This window comes from Neomonachus schauinslandi, chromosome 3, assembly GCF_002201575.2.
Source record: "Neomonachus schauinslandi chromosome 3, ASM220157v2, whole genome shotgun sequence".
In the NCBI taxonomy this organism is placed as follows: domain Eukaryota; kingdom Metazoa; phylum Chordata; class Mammalia; order Carnivora; family Phocidae; genus Neomonachus; species Neomonachus schauinslandi.
Genome location: NC_058405.1, coordinates 159,752,962 through 159,773,893, shown reverse-complemented (window position 1 = coordinate 159,773,893; position 20,932 = coordinate 159,752,962). Strand labels below are relative to the sequence as shown.

General features: G+C 37.1%; 1 protein-coding gene across 1 annotated transcript in view; it reads left to right on the top strand.

Moving 5' to 3' along the window:
- Positions 1-20,932, top strand: part of ALS2 (alsin Rho guanine nucleotide exchange factor ALS2) — a 75,205-nt gene that overhangs the window by 15,682 nt on the left and 38,591 nt on the right. Inside the window, exons 4-10 of the mRNA XM_021702785.2 lie at positions 2,527-3,464; positions 6,618-6,975; positions 9,679-9,847; positions 10,733-10,829; positions 15,043-15,120; positions 17,745-17,927; positions 19,828-19,999. Coding sequence (XP_021558460.1) covers positions 2,527-3,464; positions 6,618-6,975; positions 9,679-9,847; positions 10,733-10,829; positions 15,043-15,120; positions 17,745-17,927; positions 19,828-19,999 — 1,995 coding nt within the window. The remainder of the gene's footprint in view (positions 1-2,526; positions 3,465-6,617; positions 6,976-9,678; positions 9,848-10,732; positions 10,830-15,042; positions 15,121-17,744; positions 17,928-19,827; positions 20,000-20,932) is intronic.

Here is a 20,932-nt window from a genome sequence, read left to right as displayed (position 1 = left end):
TATTAAACAATTATGGGTGCCTGGCACTGCAGCGAGCACACTTTGTATGTACCACCTCACTGAGTCTTCACAACCACGTTGTGAGGTAGGCTACTGTTGGTGTCCCCACTTCACAGATGAGGAAGCTGAAGGTCAGGAGGTTAAATAATTTCCCCAAGCCCACACAGCTATTGGAGTGTCAGAGTCAGAATTGGAATTCAGAGAGTCTGATTTCAGAGCCTGCTTTTTAAGCCACCTGCCCCTACTGCCTCAGTACGGTTTTTCTCAGGCATAAACAGCAGCTCCTAAGAACATGTAATAAAATAAATCTATAAATCTATAACAGATAGAAACATAGGCTATAACTTATAGAGAGAGTTGCCTTTAATTTGATAGCAGTTTACCAACTCAATCATGGCAAATTTGGTTTGAGCCAGGACTGCCTTCAACTAATTTATAAATTTCTGTTCCATAAGCATTTATTAAGTATTCAATAATGCTTTGATATTTTCCTCGTAGGAACTAAGGGAAGACAAATTCTAAGAAGCAAAGCTTAAATCTGACCTTGATAATTTTGTGGGGTAAACATGGATTTCTTTCTAGCCTCTTTATTAGTATATCACTTTTATTATAATAATATAGAATAATATTATTAGGCCAGAATTTGGAAAAAGCTTTATTATAAAAATGTGAACCATATTCAATAGATACCTGCCCTAGGGGCTTCAAAATATATCCTTCTCAAGCATATGTAAGTGGAATTCCGTTGTTTAATTTACCCTTCAGTAAGATATTTAGGAACCCTTCATGAACATGTTCTCTAAACCTCTAGAATCATACCTTAAGTGGGATAACTGGGGGAAAACATTTTAAAAATATATGAATAGCCTATCATTGTTCATGTTTAAACAATGTCCTGGTTTTAAGTGTCAAAGCTACAAAAAAACCCACAAAAAAAAACAAAAAAAACTCATCTCACACAAGTGTGTAGTTTGAAATGGCAAAAAGATCTCCAGTGCTATCTTTTCCAGGTGAGAAAATGTTACTGATGGAATGCCAGAAATTTTCAAGTTCTTTTTCTCTATTTAGTTTGACTATCAGCTCATAATTCAGTGAGGACACTTCATTGAATCACTATTTTTGAGGTACTCCAGGTTGAAAAAAGGGAGGAGTTGTCTAAATATCCATTTCTCTGCACTATTTCTCTCTCTACTGGAGTGATATCCATTGAAAGAGTTGGTGAGCTGTTGCAAGTTTATATTGCTGTATCACTCGGGAAGAAAAGTTTAAGTATCGTAACCAGTGAGCTTATTTTCTCAGTACTCTTTATCCAAACTGGAAATTCCGTAATAAAAGCTCATGTCTTCCCTCAAGCCTCTATTGTATTCTTTCTTACGTAGACGTTCTGGTTAGTTAATTTGAGTGTATAAATATATTTACTGTGTATAATAGGCCATAGCTAAAGAATGCATTTTTTTCATCATCAGCTCAGTTGCTGCTTTGTGGGAAAAAATACTACCATAAATTTACTTCATTATTTCTTAATTTAAAAAAATGGGATGAGTCTCTGGTCATATGGAAAAGAAGGAATAGTGGGCTTGTTTTACTATTTTCAAAACCCATGGCCAAATCTTTGTTCCATTTGAGTTTTTTAGCTAGCACAGGTCATATGCACACGCCCCCAAACTACCACAGTACTGCATGAGATTATGACTTGGTAGCACAGCTGGACAGAAACAGGTCCTTATCAGTCATGTGCCCAGCTCACTGGCGCCTTTTGTTTTACTTCTAAAGCCAGCCAGTTGCCCTTCATTCTAAAGCTAGCCATCATAGCTTTTGTTGGTTTTTTTGCTTTGTTGGTTTCGTTGTGATGATTTGCTTTTTAAACAAATGGCACATCAGGAATGCTATATAGTGCACAATATATATTATATATAACATTTAAAATGATACATAATATTGTGCACGTCATGAAGACAACATCTAGAACACTGGTGCTTTCTTAGAACCTGGAAGTATAAAGCTGATTTCTTAGTTTTGGCCAGAATGAATCGCTAATATTTTTATGCTTCTGCATAATTTTCTGCTGCTCTGACTTATTGAAGTAGCAGTGAATGTTCTAGATGTTAGCGAATGTATCTATTTTATCCTCTGCTCATTTTATCTTATCATGGTCATTACTTTGCTCTGAACACTCGGAATCTGCCATCTGTAATAGCCTACAATGATAGCCATTACTAGTGGATCCACGTAGGACTTTGTAGGATGAGGCTGAAGGAAAGGAGCAATAACCCTCCATTTGAAAGTAGCCTCCTGTAGTTGGTAGAAATTCTCACTATTTTTGAGAATATTAAAAGATGATATTTGTTAAAAGACGAATAAACGGGATATTATATGCTTGAACCAAAATCTCTACAACTGCACTTTTGAAAATTAAAAACAAAGCAAAAAACAGCCCTATTTTGTTAACCTAGAGGGGCCAAAAATTTGCTGATAAGATTTCCAGTTAATTCACTAACCCCCTTCTTTTTTTTTTTTAACCTTCAGATGGTGAGGTCTACAGCTTTGGGACTCTTCCCTGGAGAAGTGAACCAGCAGAGATTTGTCCGAGTAGCCCCATTCTAGAAAATGCCCTGGTTGGGCAATATGTTGTTACTGTGGCATCAGGGAGTTTCCACAGTGGAGCAGTGACAGAAAGTGGCATAGCGTACATGTGGGGGGAGAACTCTGCAGGCCAGTGTGCAGTAGCTAACCAGCAGTATGTTCCAGAACCGAATCCTGTCAGCATTTCTGATTCTGAGACCAGTTCTTTGTTAGCCGTCAGGATTTTGCAGTTGGCATGTGGTGAGGAGCACACACTGGCATTGTCATTAAGCAGAGAGATTTGGGCATGGGGTACTGGTTGTCAGTTGGGTCTCATTACCACCGCCTTCCCGGTGACAAAGCCACAAAAGGTGGAACATCTTGCCGGGCGAGTAGTGCTACAGGTTGCCTGTGGTGCGTTCCACAGCTTAGCACTCGTACAGTGCCTCCCTTCCCAGGATCTGAAGCCAGTCCCGGAAAGATGCAACCAGTGCAGCCAACTCCTAATTACTATGACTGACAAAGAAGACCATGTGATTATATCAGACAGTCATTGTTGCCCATTAGGTGTGACACTGTCAGAATCCCAGGCAGAGAACCAGGCCAGCACTGCCATCAGCCCCTCCACTGAAACCCTTGACAATCAGGGAGAAGTACTCGAGAACACGCTTGTAGAAAATGATCTGCCTGTTGCTACTGACACGAACGTTGGAAATGTTCAGACCACAGGTGGTGATGCCATTCCCTCCCAACAAGACATCGTGGGAACAGCTGAAATTTCTTCTGCCAGAAATGTACCATCGTACCCTGATACTCAGGCAGTAAATGAATACATGCAAAAACTGTCAGATCATTCAGTAAGAGAGAACTCAGAGAACGGCGAAAAGCCAATGCCATCTCAGGTACCTGCTAAATTTTATAATATAAAGGTGTTTCTGGAGTTAGGAGTTTTTCTTTAGCAACTTTAAAATGCTTAAGTCTTGAGTTTGACTTTAAATCTCTTTTATCGTGCATCCTAGATAAGGGAAAACCTGGATTAAATCAGAATTACTCTTTATGTTCAGATTCTGCCCTTTAAGATGTTGAAAGATGTCATGCTGGGCTTCTTTCATAAGTAGCAAAATCTCATTTATTTTTTCTAGTGCTTTTCCTCCCATGACGAAATGTACTAAATTTTGGTAGGCTCCTGAATACTGTGGGTTTTTTTTTTTTTCCCCTGAATACTTTTAATATAACTATACATTCACAAAGATTCGTCTCACCTGTATTTGTACGACTCCAGATTCCGTAGAGAGTAGTCCTTTCCTTTTTTATCAGGGGAGGTTGCTATGTGGTGAATTCCTCAGTTGTAGGCAGACCTTAAAAAAAAACTCCTGGTGTTATATATTGTTTGAATTTTTTTCAGCTTATACCTATGGTCCTTAGAGGGCTTTGTTGTGGGACAGGGGATTAGTGTTTTCTTCATCTCATTTAAACTACTCTAATTTTAAAAACTTGTAAATGGAGAAAAGCTGTTTACCAGTAGCATACAGTAAAGTTTGAGTCTCCCTGATTAAACAAATTGTTTTAAAAGGATAATTTGTTTTTTTACTCTTCATGTAAGCCTTTCAGTTTTGCTTTACCAAAACTCTAAGAGAAGAAAATGAAACAAAACAAAAGCCTCTAGTCATAAAAGAACTGTCCTGTGGTGTTTTTTTCAGGTTTTTGAAACCATATACCTCTTGATTCTTTATTCTTGTTCTTCAGTCTGTCAGGATGAGAACATGGCTTAGAGGTATTTTTAGAAATAGTTTTTATTTCACAGTTTACTCATTGAACCTTGTGGATATCTGATTTTTTTTTTAATTAAGAATAAGCTGTTTGGAGAAAGATACTACTAAAATCTAAAAACAAAAGTAATGATTTAATAGGAATGCACATAAAACATTCTTAGACTTGGGGGCGCCTGGGTGGCTCAGTTGGTTAAGCGACTGCCTTCGGCCCAGGTCATGATCCTGGAGTCCCGGGATCGAATCCCGCATCCGGCTCCCTGCTTGGCGGGGAGTCTGCTTCTCCCTCTGACCCTCCTCCCTCTCATGCTCTCTGTCTCTCATTCTCTCTCTCTCAAATAAATAAATAAAATCTTTAAAAAAAAAAAAAAATTCTTAGACTTGAACATGCTTATAAAAAATTTGGACTTTGACTTTTAGAAGTCATTCTGCTAATTTATTAAATTTGAAGTTAAAAATTTATTGTATACAGTTATTTGATGATTAAATAATTGTCATTGAAATTGCATTTTCCTTTGGATTTATTTTGTTAAACATGTAAATTTTTTTGTTGCCTATACTAATTTTGGCAATGTTTGTTTATACTAAATTTAATTCAGTTTTTGTAAATAGTGTCTCAATCAGACAGCTAATTCACTAGGAATTTATATAGCCTAGGACAAGTTTTTTCTCCTCTGGCCAGAAACAACGGAAAGAGTATCTCATTTTTGTGAAATAAACCATAATATTGGCAATGAAGCCTATATCTCACAGTTGAATTTTATTATTGGTTGACCGGGACTCCTAAAATTATGTCTTTCATCAAAATTGCTGGCTATGTATTTTTGTTTTGTTGATTTATTTATGTGTTGTTAAACATAATTAGGTAAAGCAGCCAGAAAGAACAATAGTTTAAAGTTTATTGAAGGTAGAATTTTGTGACTTTCCTCTTATCTGTTGGTAAGAACACCCTAAAATATTGACCCGTAAATACCATTGCTGTTTCTGTTATGAGCCTTTATACACAAAGGGTGAAAATAGTGATGTTAATTCTTCTCAACAAGTTATCAGGGAACTGTATCACCAAGGAATTAATAGGCTTTGTATTTATCTTTTGCTTGATATGGTTTATTTGTTTGTTTTTGTGAATATTTTAATTAAAGACTCATTTGCTCCTCTGAATTTAGTATTTAATTCAACAGAATGTATTGAGTACCTCTACAATCAGGTACTGTGCAGGAAACGGGAATTATTTTCTTTAAGAGAATCAGAAGTCAGTGTTAAAAAATTTGTTTTCATTTAGCTTTCAATTCATGACAAATTAAGGAAAGTATATATACCCTTTGAGATCTTTGGACAGCATAGGAAGCAGATTTTTCGTAGTGACTTATGCTAAGCTAAAAGCTCTTTTTGTGTTTTTAATAGTTACATTTCATGACTTTCCTTTAAACAGTGGTGCTTGACAGCTCAGAGTAAGTTTCAACTGATTTTTTTACTAAGATATTAGAAAACTTTAGCTTGACTTTTAAATACAGCTCTGAATAACACAAAGAACATTGGTCCCAAATGTTTAATTATTAACCTACCACATTTACTCTATCATAATGAGAGCAAAAGTAATCCTTCAGCTTACATAGCCCATGGATCATGGAAAATAACACATTCATGAGGCAGCGGAAGGACTTGAACTTAAGAACATAACTTGGGGACAGTTATATACTGCCCATGCCTATCCATAATTATAGGCCAGAGGTATAACTTACTTTTCTGCCTGTATATACAATATCTAAATTACCATTTATAAAACATCTTAGGAAAAGCCGTTTTTAGATGTGTTTTTTTTTTTTCCTGGTATTTTAGTAGTAATCTGTAAATTTTCCTAAAAGCGATCAATAATATTACTTTTATTTATTTATTTTTTTATGTATTGTTGACCTTTTCAACCTTATATCCAGGGCTGTCACAGTGCACCTAATATTAAACGCTATGTTTTCCAGACCTTTCCTCCCCACTCCCCTCCTGTGCTTAATTTTATTAAAGCAGCTGGGGCTTATGTTTGAATAGCATGGAAAAACACAACACTCAAACAAAAGGAAGTACTTTTGATAAGGAGCTGTAGTTTGAGTACTCATTTCTGTATGATATGTTAAATCCAGTACCAAGAGCGGATACCTTTAAGTTGAAGATAGAGACCTTTGTTTTAGATTCTTGTATTTGTAAATAGTGATGGTTTTTGTTAAACTTTATTGAGTGCTTGTTGTATAAGGGATTATAAATTTTATATACTTTTTTATGTGTATATTTTAGCCTCTTGTAGAAGAAGCAGTTCCCAATCTTCACAGCCCACCAACCACAAGCACCTCAGCCCTAAACAGCCTAGTAGTCTCTTGTGCATCTGCTGTTGGTGTGAGAGTGGCTGCTACATATGAAGCTGGGGCCTTGTCTCTTAAGAAAGTTATGAACTTTTATAGTACAGCCCCTTGTGAACCTGGAACTCAGGCAGGCAGTAGTTCCATAGGCCCCGAAGGTCTGAAAGATAGCAGAGAAGAACAGGTTAAACAGGAATCAATGCAAGGAAAGAAGAGTTCAAGTCTTGTGGATATCCGAGAAGAGGAATCAGAGGGAGGCAGCCGAAGACTCTCCCTCCCTGGCTTGTTGTCCCAAGGTAAGGAAATAGCCAGGTGAATTGACTCTTGGTAAATCCAGAATGCTCCTGACATCGTGTGCTATATGATAATAAATTAGTAGCTTTCCTAATTGCTAATGCTGACCTATTCGAATGTCAACATTTATTTGATTTTGGTGATTTGAGTGGTTTTAAAAGAAAGTTACATATTTCTCTGCTTTAAAAATAACTGTAGAATGTAACTTTTTTGTGATGTCTGCTTCTGCTTCTGAACCTTACTGTGAATCTTATTTTATTGTTCTGGAATGTAGCGACAGCCTCCTTATGTCCTAGTTGGGGCCTGTAGTCCAGAGAGATGAAGTTGCAGATGTGACTGTTGTTAAGTGGGGGATTTACTGTATTTGACCTGAGAGTGGAGATAATCTTAAACTTCAAGAAGAGGAAAGTTCATTTTCTGATACAATTAGCAACAAACTTCTTAGAATATTAAGACTGTTACCCAGTTGGGTCTTCAACCTTTCTCAGTTGGTTCAGGAATCTCAGTCATCTAGACTTTTGTTCTCAAAATGTGACCTGCAGACCAGAAACAGCAGCAGCATCTGGGAATTTGTTAGAAATGCAGGATCTCAGGGGCGCCTGGGTGGCTCAGTTGGTTAAACGACTGCCTTCGGCTCAGGTCGTGATCCTGGAGTCCCAGGATCGAGTCCCGCATCGGGCTCCCTGCTCGGCAGGGAGTCTGCTTCTCCCTCTGACCCTCCCCCCTCTCATGCTCTCTGTCTCCCATTCTCTCTCTCAGATAAATAAATAAAAAATCTTTAAAAAAAAAAAAAAAAGAAATGCAGGCTCTCAGGCTTCACTCCAGACTTACTGAATTGGAATATGCATTATGCCAAGATCCCCAGGTGACTAGTGTGCACATTAAAGTTTGAGCAGCAGTGGATTTAGACCAGGAGTTGGTAGACTTTTTCTGTAAAGAGTGAAAGAGAAATATTTTACGATTTGTGGGCCATACGGTCTCTCTTATATAACTACTCAACTTTGCCATTGTTGCTTAAAAGTAGCCATAAGTAAAACATATGTGAGCAAGGCCGTATATTCCTATAAAACTTTACTTACCAAAACAGTCAGTGGGCTCTATTTGACCTATGGTCTAGGTTACCAGCCCCCAGTTTACACCATTTTGTGCAAAGCTCTAAAATTAGGAATCCTACCTTGCACTTCTGCTTACTTATGGCACTGTTGTGTCACTGAGTACTTCTGTTATCATGCCTTCTAATTGTCATTGCCACTAGATTTTCAGCTCACAAATAAAACCCTTAGTCCTGATTGTGTGTGTGTGTGTGTGTGTGTTCATAAAAAGAAAGCCCACGGATTCTGTTAAGTCTGAAGGAGAACTTTGTGCCAGAATTGTCTTATTCTGAAATGTCCTTTCATATTTGCAGCATAAATATATTTGAGATCTCCTGGAACCACAAATGTGGAATATCGATTTTTGTCATGTCATTAGGTCTTTGAAATATGCAATCCCACTAATAGACCTTTTTCCTTTGGTTAAATTTTACTTAGTGACCTAAAGTATCTTTAGAAAGATTTTACGTGCACTTTTTCTGTCTCTATTTTAAAATTACCTAAAATACATCTTTGAGAGAGCTTCAAGTAGGTTTAAGTGTCTGTGTGTACAAATGGATGGCACATTTACCAGAAAAGATGTTGATTGTAGCCAGTGATGATCACCTTTTTGTACCCTCAAGTTAATGACCAAGTCTTCACTTAGTGACATTCAGTGATTTTCTTCAAAACATATCCTGCCACCAAATCAGTGTACAAGATTTACATAGTGTTTGTATGCCATTATTATAATTTTGAATATTATAAGAGATTATAAAAGATTATTTATTTATTTTTAAAAATTTTATTTATTTATTTGACAGAGAGGGAGAGATAGCAAGAGCAGGAACACAAGCAGGGGGAGTGGAAGAGGGAGAAGCAGGCTTCCTGCTGAGCAGGGAGCCCGATGTAGGGCTCGATCCCAGGACCCTGGGATCATGACCTGAGCTGAAGGCAGACACTTAACGACTGAGCCACCCAGGTGCCCCTAAAAGATTTTTTAAAACATTGTTTAAGTCCTTTATAAAATAATTTGAAATAGGTAGGCAAAATTCAAAAGTTATTTAGTACTTCCCATTCATAATCTTTTTCCCCACCATAGAAACTTGAAAATTTTATATTTAAAATAAGTCCTTTATTATAATATTTAAAATATGTTTGAACTTAGACCTTAACTTGGAGAGGCTTACCTTTTCACTCTGCTTTGAAATGGGAAAAATATTTGTCAGCCTTAGTGTAGTATTTTATTAAGCATATTCTGTAGAATGCAAGTTCCCGACATTCTATATAACATGTATGTTATACAGAAAGGGATTCTGTGGCCAAACGCTTGGAAGTGGGGCTGAGTTAAAGAAATCTAAACAGGCCTTTTAATTGCAGGACTTGTCAGGGCCTTTGGCATGCTAATAATGTGTGTGTGAATCTACAGGGCAGATAGTATAGTGGATAGAATGTAGTAGGCAGTATTTACCAAACTCATCTCACTATTAAATCCCCATTTTTGCAGAGAACCTATAGAATATGCTTCACAAATACCATGTTAGTGTATTTCTTTGAAAATCAACAGTTGGTCAAAATGATATCTTTTTTACCCCCCCCATCTGCTCCCTCACTCCATCTCTGGTTTGTTTTCAGTTTCCCCCAGGCTCTTAAGAAAAGCTGCACGGGTAAAAACACGGACAGTGGTTCTGACTCCTACATACAGTGGAGAAGCAGATGCACTCCTGCCTTCTCTGAGAACAGAGGTGTGGACCTGGGGGAAAGGGAAGGAAGGACAGCTGGGACATGGTGATGTTCTGCCTAGGTGAGTGCTGCCTGTGTTCACTGTTAGGAGCTGGCTTTAACAAATAAATCTCTCTCCTGTGAAGAACTCTATATCATTTCCTCAGAGAGGAAATCTGGTCCTTCCTAGCTCCAGATTATTATATATCATTAACGTGGATTAAACAAACAAACAGACCTGTCATATTAGCCTTGAATTTGTACCTAATAATAAAGGACTTAAGTATCTGTGGTGTACCTTTCCATCTCTTCTTTGATGTATATTCATCTTGGAACAGAAAGGGATGTTTGGGATAAGATTGTATTTCATCAGGACACTTAAATAAAACTCAAATTTTTAACTTAAAAAAGAAAGCCAACAATTTTTTTTTAACCTGAAAGATGTCCTTCTGTGGCTGCCAAAATAACTATAATAGCAATATTAAACCATTAATGTACATCAAGGAAAACTGTTGTTTTGTTTAAGAACTCATATTAACAGATTAGATATTTGTGAAGGTGTGTAAATGGAATGATTATCCAAAACAGCCAGTTAATGTAAATGTCTCTAATCTTAGCAAAGTGAAGGCAACTGTAGTATTAAACAAACAAAACCTCTATGGTTTTATATTTCATTGTGTCCTAAGTATACTCTGCCATAACGAAACATTTAGTAGTTTTTGATTCTTAACAGATTCTGAATTATGGTTGTTAATTAATGACTGATGGACAAAGATTAAATTAAAACCATCCAAAATTACTTACAATATTTAGGAGTAAATTGAACATATATTTAATATTTTTATTTTAGTGTTTTCTTTTGAAATGTTTATTTTTACTTGAAAGCACTTGCTCTGTAATTTGAAAAAGGTCATGATTCTTGCTGAGCCTTCTTACTTTGCGTTTGTGTGTATATGTTTTTCTTTAGGCTTCAGCCACTGTGTGTAAAATGTCTGGATGGTAAAGAAGTAATCTATCTGGAGGCAGGTGGTTACCATTCTCTTGCACTTACTGCGAAATCCCAGGTAGGAGACAAACCGTTAAAAGCTGATATTAATTTTGTGGAAGGTTAACATGACCAAATTCGATCTTCATTTTTTGAGTGTCTGCTGTGTGTCAGGCAATAATACCATACTTCATTTGATCTTGCTAATATTTTACATTGTATTATTTCCATTTTACAGATGACGAAAGGGAGGGTTAGAGAAAATTTGTAACTTGTGTAAAGTTACACATGTGATAGTAGGATTTGAATCAACACTGGTCTACCTAACAAGGTTTCTATACTGTGCTCTTATCGAAAAATAGAATTCAAGATTTTCTAGGATATTGATGATTTTTTTTGTATTGATGAATTTTTGTTTTTGATGAAGAAAAATCTATAAATAAGACATTAAGAAAACAAAAGGTATTTTTCTTAAAATTGTGGGACCTGCAAGTGACCTCCAGAATCCAGAAAAACTTAAAACCACGCCAAGATAGATAAATCTTATATACATCATACATCCAAATACATAGTTTTAAGTTTTGTTTTTTTTTTTTAAGATTTTATTTTTATATAATCTCTACACTCAATGTAGGGCTCTCATTCACAACCCCTAGATCAGGAGTCACATGCTCTATGGACTGACCCAGCCGCCAGGTGTCCCTAAGTTGTTTTTAAATATATTCATATAATGATTCTTCATCAATCCTTTAATCTTTTTAGGAAAAGTTAATAAAGAAATCTGAACCCTATAAGTATTTTAAATTTCACATATTAGACTAGCAAAAAAACTAATATAGCTCAAATAAATAAATGTAAATATTAGAAAAGAAAAGGATAATTTATTATTATTAACACAGTGAATCATTTAAAAGCCTTAAAAGTAAGAGATTAGGAAGATGGTCAGTTACAAAATAAGCATAAAAATTGCTAGCTTTTTATATACATAAGGTAAAACAAAAAACATACTTAGGGAAAAAAGCTGTTCACAGTGGCAACAAAAGTAGTAGGAAAATAGGAGTATTTTTAATAGGAAGTGTGTAAGCCCATATGATACAAACTCATGAACTCTTCTAGTAGGTTATAAAAAAAGAAGAAGAAAGGGAAAGAGATTTTATTTTTTAAATTTTTAAACATTTTTTTAATTTTTGAGAGAAAGCGGGGCAGGAGGCGAGGGTGAGGGGTAGAAGGAGAGGGAGAGAGAATCTCAAGCAGGCTCCACGCCCAGCTTGGAGCCCAGTGCGGGGCTTGATCTCACAACCCCGAGATCACGACCTGAGCCAAAATCAAGAGTCAGACGCTTGATCAACTGAGCTGTCCCAGGCACTCAGAGATTTTGTTTTTATTTTATTTTATTATTTTATTTTTATTTAAAGATTTTATTTATCTTAGAGTGAGAGAGAGCCCACGAGTGGGGGGATGGAGCAGAGGGAGAGGGACTAGCAGATTCCACACTGAGCGCAAGCCTGATGTAGGCCTTAATCTCACGACCCTGAGATCATAACCTGAGCCGAAATCAAGAGTTGGCCCCTCAACTGACTGAGCCACCCAGGCACCCCCTGAGATTTTATTTTTAGATGAAAAGTCAATGTTGCAAAAATGCCATTTTTCTCAGTTCAGTATAAATTCAGTACAGTCCCCAAAATATTCCAATGTAAGATTTACAACTTGATAAAATGATCCCAAAACTATTCCAGGAGAATAAATATAGGAGGTGAGACACATCAATTCTGAAAAAGGACAGAGACGAAGGGTGAGAATTTGCCTTATAAAATATATTATCAGACTACAAACAGATGAGTGAGATAGAAATATACCTGTGGACTAGAAATAGACCCAAGTATATATGAGAATTTAGTATATGATAAAAGTGGGCATTTCAAATCAGTTGGGGAAATAAGACTGAATATTCAATAAATACTATTGGAACCTTGGCTTCTTATTTGCAGAAGAAAATTATGGTAACTTCACATATTCTACTTCCGGATGGATTAAAGATGTAATGTTAAAAAATAAAACCTTCCATGTGTAAGAACAAATCTAGGTTTTCTTTCTTTCTTTTTTTTTTCAATAACCTTAGGAGTAGAAAAGGACATGATGTCAAAACCAGAAATTAGAAAGTAAAGATATGTTTGTCAGCCTAATAATTAAATGCTCATAAATAGCAAAAAACACCACACACAAAATTAAAATACATAACAAGCTGGGAAAAAACATTGGTGACATATATGATAAAGTGTTACTACCTGATACTAAAGCAAAATTGTCAAAGAATACTTACATTCCATTCATAAAAGAAGAGCTAGAAATGGCCAGCAATGAATGAAAAGATGGTCAGCCACTTAGTAAACAAATATAAATGAAAACAGTAAAGGGGCGCCTGGGTGGCTCAGTCGTTAATCGTCTGCCTTCGGCTCAGGTCATGATCCCAGGGTCCTGGGATTGAGCCCTACATCGGGCTCCCTGCTCAGTGGAAAGCCTGCTTCTCCCTCCTGCCCCCCCCCCACGCTTGTGTTCCCTCTCTTGCTGTGTCTCTCTCTGTCAAATAAATAAAATCTTTAAAAAACAACAACAACAACAAAAACAAAAGCAACAGTAAAATATTTTCTCACTTACCCGATGAGCGAGGTCCCATCCCATTTAATACTGGTTGCTGGTGAGGGTGTAGGGAAAAGATACAGTGCTGGCAGGAAATGTACATTGGACCGTGCTGGAAGACAGTTTGTCAGTACGTATCAAAAATCAGAACGTGCAGATTCATGGACCCAGAGTTCTTTGCCTAGGAATTTATTCTAAGGAAATAAATAGATAAACAAATATGTATATTCAAGGATTTTCAATATTTTTTTTTTTTTAAAGATTTTATTTATTTATTTGACAGCGAGAGACACAGAGAGAGAGACACAAGCAGGGGGAGTGGGAGAGGGAGAAGCAGGCTTCCTGCCGAGCAGGGAGCCCGATGTGGGGCTCGATCCCAGGACCCTGTGATCATGACCTGAGCCGTAGGCAGACGCTCAACGACTGAGCCACCCAGGCGCCCCTCAATATTTTTTATTAAAGAATTAGAAATGATAAATATGGTTACTTCATTAGGTAATTTATTAAACTACACCCACAATAGAGTTCTGTGTAGTTACTCTAAATGATGTTGTAGGTTGGGCGCCTGGGTGGCTCAGTTGGTTAATTGTCTGAGTCCTCATTTCAGCTCAGTTCATGATGTCAGGCTCGTGAGATCGAGCCCTGTGTCTGGCTCTGCACTTGATGCCGAATCTGCCTGAGATTCTCTCTCCCTCCCCCTCTGCACCTCCTGCTTGCATGCTCTCTCTTTCTTAAATAAAGTTGTAGCTCAGTACTTATCAACATTGAAAAATGTCAAGGAATAGCATTAAAGAAAAACATCAGTTCACAATACAACATTAAATACTATAGTCCCATTTTGCTTTACATTTTGTGTCTACATTATATACCATAGACATTAAAATTCCTAGAAGCATGTATATGTATGTTCCCAAAACAAAACAGCATTTGTCTCTAAGTGATCAGTTCATCAGTTGTTTTCACTTTCTTTTCATTTCTTTGTTCTGTGACAGTCTTGTACAGTGACCATGAATTGCTTTTTAAACCAGAAGAAACAGAACCATTGTCATTAAGCATAGTCACGGTCATCTAGTTTCTTTTGTCTGTAGTGGAGCATAGGTACTTGGGTTTCTCCTACGACAACTCTTCATATATGAAAAGGTGTTCTAGTCATTTCATGGTACTCCTGTCTACAGAAAAAGAATCATGATTAACTTTTCTTTATAGCACTTACCTTTCTTTTTTATCACTTTCTTTGTAAGAGGCAGTATAGGATAATTCCTGGGATTATATCCTGGCTCTGCCACTTAAAATTTGTGACTTCTCTGAGCCAGTTTCCTTATCTGTAAAGAAAGGATTGTCATGAGAATTAAACATTAATTAATACAAAGAAATTGTCAAGAACAATGCTTGGCAGGTAGTAAACACCTGGGAAAGGTTAGTTATTGTTAACTCTTGGACTCTCTCTTCCCATGTACTGTTTGCTCATTATCTCTGGTCTAGTTTAAAGATGAATTTTCTCAGTATTTTATTATAAGAGTGTAAGTAATCTATATGTAACTATTGGTGCGTGTGTGTACATATATATATATACTTATGTATATGTTATAGATGTTCAGAAATGACATGCAGTCAGATTCACAACTTTTACCTACTTTCCTATGATTTTCTAATAGGTTTACTCATGGGGTAGCAATACCTTTGGTCAACTTGGGCATTATGATTTTCCAACAACGGTTCCTCGTCTTGCAAAGGTACTTTTGAGAACTTGATGATTTTTATAGCAACTTATTTCAGAATTCTAAGTTATAGCACTTTATATTTCTCCATTTTGTGTTTGAAAAATTACTAGAATTCTTTATTTGTAATCTAAATTCGTTTTGGTGTACTTAAAAAAGCCATGAAGCCCCTTATTTTCAAGCTAAATGTTCTTTTTTAAAGTATGTTTATATTTCTTTTGTTCTTAGCTTCCATTGTTCATTGACTATTCATAGTCCTTTGTCTTTTTTTTTTTAAATAAAAATGAAAACGTTCTTTTAAAACAAACGTTTCTAGGACTGTGATGCTGACTTCTGAGCTTTATACCACCAAATAATGCCTACTCTGACTTTTCACTTAAGTTTGACTTACATAACATTATTTGGTGGTGTTATTATTATTATTTTTGGCTTTTGTTGTTTTTTTACATACATAGTCATAATAGTAAAACCTTTTTGTAAATCTTTTCATTATAGTGAAGCTAAAAGTGTAGATGATTTCTTCACTGTCATATAAATTGATTTTAGTTTATGTAATGCTTTTCAAAGAGGTTGGTGGCTTCTAGTCCCTTTGATGTGATTCTAGAGGACTGTTTATCAATCTTTTTTTTTGCTCCAAAACCCTGTGGAAATACTAAATTTTCATCAATAGTATTAATTCCTTATATGAGATTTGTTTGGTTTTTTGGAGGGTAGAGGGCGGGGGCAGTACACATGGTGTTAGCCTAACAGAGTGGAATATGGAGCTCATCCATCTGTAGTTTGATTCTATCAACCCAGCCCAATACATGCTCCCTCCACTGAGAGCAACAGAGCCTAAAAAAAGGTGGTTCAAGTTCAGGAACATGATTCACATATTAACTCCAGATAATACATATTGCAGTAATGCATGTTTTCAGAGTGCACTGTGATCCATTGCTTCATAAGACTTTCACATGCTGCCTTTCCTTCCGGTGAACTTCATTTCACTGAGAGGGAAGACTTAAATAAAACATTAGGCAACAGTTACTACTTTCTAGTTCCAATCTTAAATGTTTTCAGTATAGAGCATTTCAGTGGTAAGCTATTCAATTACTGATATTATGTAACAAAAAAATATGGTAAATCATCTTCCTTGTTTTTCACCTCAATGAAATTGAATGTACATTTATTCTTACCAAGGAAATTTCTGTAACATAGAATGGAGACCTTGGAAAATCAAGTTTTTATGTAACATTGTACAGTCAGACAAAAGAGAATAAGATTTTAGTTTCATTATTCATTAACTGTACATATAAAAATTATAGCATCGGGATTTTGGTTTTTTTATTTGGGGGAAGAATGAGAAAAACATTCTGATGTCATTTTAATTAATCTGTGAATTAAAAGTCAAGGTAGAATGAGATCCGAATTAGTTTTGATGGAGACTAATAAGACTTTTGTCTCCCGCAAAAATTTTAATCCATTCTTTACAAAATTAACAGGAAGCCAGTTATTTGGAGAGCCTGAATTTGAGAAGATAATGTCATGCCAAAAAGGACTAGCTATAAAGTAAGGAGACATGCACACACACACACAATCATCTAATCACCTAGGATTTGGAGCCTGTCTAGACACAAAGAATAACAGATAAGAGGGTTTTTGCTTATCAGTGTGGAAGTCATAGCTAAAGCTGGGGCTGGAGGTTGGGGCAGTAGTTTTCATAGCAGAACACTTTCTTCAAATGAAATCTTATGTGTAATCCCATACACAAAACGGATAAACATGGAACTACTTTAGTTGAAGGATGGAGGGGGATGGGGCAGAGCCCTGACACCTGCCTTTCCATGGTGTTTCCTGAATCGCTACGTGGAATCCTGAGGATTGAAAACCATTGGTTTAAGGCAGTGGTTCTTAAACTTTTGCACACATCAGCATCACCTGGAGAACTTGTCAAACCAGATTGCTTCACCCCCAGTAGCTCTGTGGCCTGAGAGTCTGCCTTTCTAATATTTGTTGGTGATTGCTGCTGCTGCAAAGACTGCTTGTTGAGAACCACTGGTTGGGGGGATCCCTGCAGATGGGCTTCTAAGGGGTCCTGCCTGTTTCAACAGCCTGGGACTTGGTACAGTGAAGCCACATCGGAGAGGTAGTGAGTTCCAAGTGGGAAAACTGAATTTTCGCACCCAAGAGTCTAGTTGGCTAGAATGGAATTTTGCCATGTTAGATTTTTTCTTTCCATCTTGATTTTTGTGCACACAGTCGAATATGTATGGACAACGCTGTGTCCCAGCTGTCAGAATAGGGCTCTAGAAGTTTCTGTGCCTCCTGATTGTAGTACAGCCTAAGTCCTGTAGAGACTTCCAAAAATAACTATTAAAAAATTAGACCTATGGTTTTTCCGTTTTAAAGCCCAGTTTTTCAGATTTTTATAAAAACGATCCAGTTCTAAATTTAAAAGCTGAACACAGGATTCCTTCTTATCTCTGCATCTGTGCTGCAGTTGATCGGGCCCATTAGTGGGTGAGTTTTGCCCTATTGAGGTATGAGTGACTTTGCACGACATCTGTTTAAGTAACCTAACATTTCTGTTCTGGTGGATCTGAATTTCTGTTTAATTCTTTCTTTCATCTTGGACAGACAATATCTTGCTGTCATTACAGGTGAGCAGTGAAAATGGAGTCTGGAGTGTAGCTGCAGGCCAGGATTATTCCCTGTTTTTAGTGGATACAGAAGACTTCCAGCCTGGGTTATATTACAGTGGCCGACAGGACCCTGCAGAAGGTGACAATCTTCCAGAGAATCACAGTGGTACTAAGACTCCAGTACTTCTCTCCTGTAGTAAGGTGAACAGGAATTGGATCCTAAGGCCTCTGTAACACATGAACAGTCTTGTTTTTGTTATTATTTGTATGTACCTATTATTAAGTATCTTTGTCTACTGTATTTAAAATTGCAGCCCTTCCCATCTCCCTTTACTCCTTATCTCCTTTTCTTGACTTATTTCTATCCATAGTGCATGTCACCATCTAATACACTATATAATTTACTTTTTTTGGTCTATTTTCTGTTCTCAACTATAAGATTCCTAAGAGTAGAGATTTTAGGCATTCTCATTTACTGCTGTATCCTCATAGCAAGTACTTTATAAATACTTGTTGTATTAACACCCTCATGTAGGAATATTAAAAAGTACATTTCACAATGAAGTTTCCTAACTGCATTCATGGAGCCCTCAGAGGTGAATTAGAATAGAAATGGAGTAGATGAGGTTTTTTATTTTGTTTTATTTGCTGAAGATTTATTTATTTGAGAGAGAGAGTGTGAGCGGTGGGGGATGGGGGGGGACAAGGGGAAAGGGGGAAGGGGATTCCCCCCCGGGGGGGCCCCCCCCCCCCCCCAGCCACAGGGCTCTATTCCAGGACCCTGAGATCGTGACCTGAGCTGAAGGCAGATGCTTTACTGACTGAGCCACCCAGGTGTCCCTGAGTAGATGAATTTTTAATTGTAAATGGGAAGTAAAAATAACATAGACCCAAGGTGGGCTCATGGCAGACCTGACAGGCCACCAGCAGCGCTGTATTTCCCATTCCCATTCCCATTCCTGTCATTTTAGTTATTGCTGTTTACTCCCTTCTTTTTCATTTGTTGAATTGAATTTCTTTGCTTTCCTACTTCCTATCTCTTTTTCATGAACTTAAACGATTGGCCTGTTCTTGGTTTTTTCTTTTTTTCTCATTAAAGTAACTTATATCCTCAAAGTGGTATGTTGTAAGGGAATTAACCCTCAAAGCTAGTACGTTCTGGATTTCTTCTTCTTACCGGATAATATATCTGATGGATTGTTTTTTTTAATCTTTCATGTTTTTCTGGCTAAATGCATAAGCTATGAATGTATAGCACAAAATCTTTCTTGCTAAAGGCAACACTGGCTAAGATTTGGCTCCTGACCTATATATAGGCTGTTATCTCAGACATACTCACCGACTCTTTGTAGTTGTTGGCCCTTGCTCCACATTCCCCGTGAAGGATTCCACAGCCCAGATAAATGATGAAATAGGCTGATGAGAGGAGTGGGGCTCTAGTATGTATTGTTATTACCATGGATATTAGTCCACTTGGTCTGCAGCTTGGTTGCTGGGTTTATAGGGATCTGTGTAAACATTGATTATTTTTGTTCAGTGGTATAATGGATAAATGACAAAAAGTCCCTTTTAAAGAAAATCCCTTTGTGTTGTACTTTTTTGTTGTTGTTGTTGTTTCCTAGACCCTTGATATTCTAGTACACAGTGTAGAGATCCTCTCTGCTCTCATTTATCCTGTTTCATAAAAAGAGGATCCTGAGACATGTATCTCTATCATTTGGATCTTTGTATATTTAGGGTGTCTGTGGTTCTAAATACATGTAATATGAAATAAAAGATATTGCAGCAATAAAAATATAGATATAAATGGTAATATATAGGTCCAGATATACATATATAACAATGTTGTACTGGTAAACCCGATCTAAAACAAAACAAAACAAAAACCCTGATCTGTAGTGTTTGCCATTTTATTGGGGGGGGGAGGGGTAATTTTACTGTTGCCAATTTCAAGCTACTAGTGGTTTAATAACTAACTTGCAAGATTCTTGAATGTAAATATTCCGCTTGGCTCCTGCCAGCTGATATGAGCCAGCTTTAGCACCCAAATTACTGCTAGTAAATTATATTTTATCCTTAATCTTTTTCTTCTCTATTTCAGCTCGGATATATAAGCAGAGTGACAGCAGGAAAAGATAGCTATCTAGCTTTGGTGGACAAAAATGTTATGGGATATATTGCCAGTCTCCATGAGTTGGCTACTACAGAAAGACGATTCTATTCAAAACTAAGTGACATCAAATCTCAGATTCTCAGGCCTCTTCTCAGTTTAGGTAAGTAGAACGTCGCCCCAACTCCCTCAGTTATCAGGCAGGACTCTTATTTTATCTGTTCTTCCTATGTCACAAATAAAAAAAACTTGAGTTACATGTTTCTTTCTTTCTTTCTTTCTTTCTGTTTTCTTATTTTTGTACACAGGCAGTCAACAACTTACAAACTGTTTCCACTTTGTCAGGAGCCCAGCTGCCCCTGAGTATTCTACCACTCCCAGAGCTCTTTCTCCTTGTGGAAATAGGAAGTGGAGCTTTCAGAATATTCATGGTAGAGAAGCAGAAACAGCTTTAGGAAAGTTGATCCTAGGAGTTAGACTTCAAAACAACATTTTTTTTTTTTTTTAAAGATTTTATTTATTTATTTGACAGAGAGAGACACGGCGAGAGAGGGAACACAAGCAGGGGGAGTGGGAGAGGGAGAGGGAGAAGCAGGCTTCCCGCTGAGCGGAGAGCCTGATGTGGGGCTCGATCCCAGGACCCTGGGATCATGACCTGAGCCGAAGGCAGACGCTTAACGACTAAGCCACCCAGGCGCCCCCAAAACAACACTTCTAGTCCTAAGAAATCTTATGTTGTACTACGTGACTTTTTCATTTTCTTTGTTCTAGTTCTTAGAATTATATCAAGTAGAGATTCATTTGGATTTACAAATGTCTCTTAACTGTGACAAGAGTGTCCAGGTCTTATCCAGCATTACCACGAATTGGTTAAATCTGATTCCTTGTCTTAGCTGCCATCAACAATGAAGAGGGATCGAAGACAAAGAGATAATACAGAGAAAATGAATTACAGTAGTTCTAGAGGGGGACTACTGTCTGGATACACTAGATCCCTGGGTCTCCAGGAGGTTAGAAAGGAATACAAATGGAAGTGGGGGAAATGGCTATTGAAGATCAGATTTCACCATTTCAAAAGTTTTTGTAGGTTTGGCCC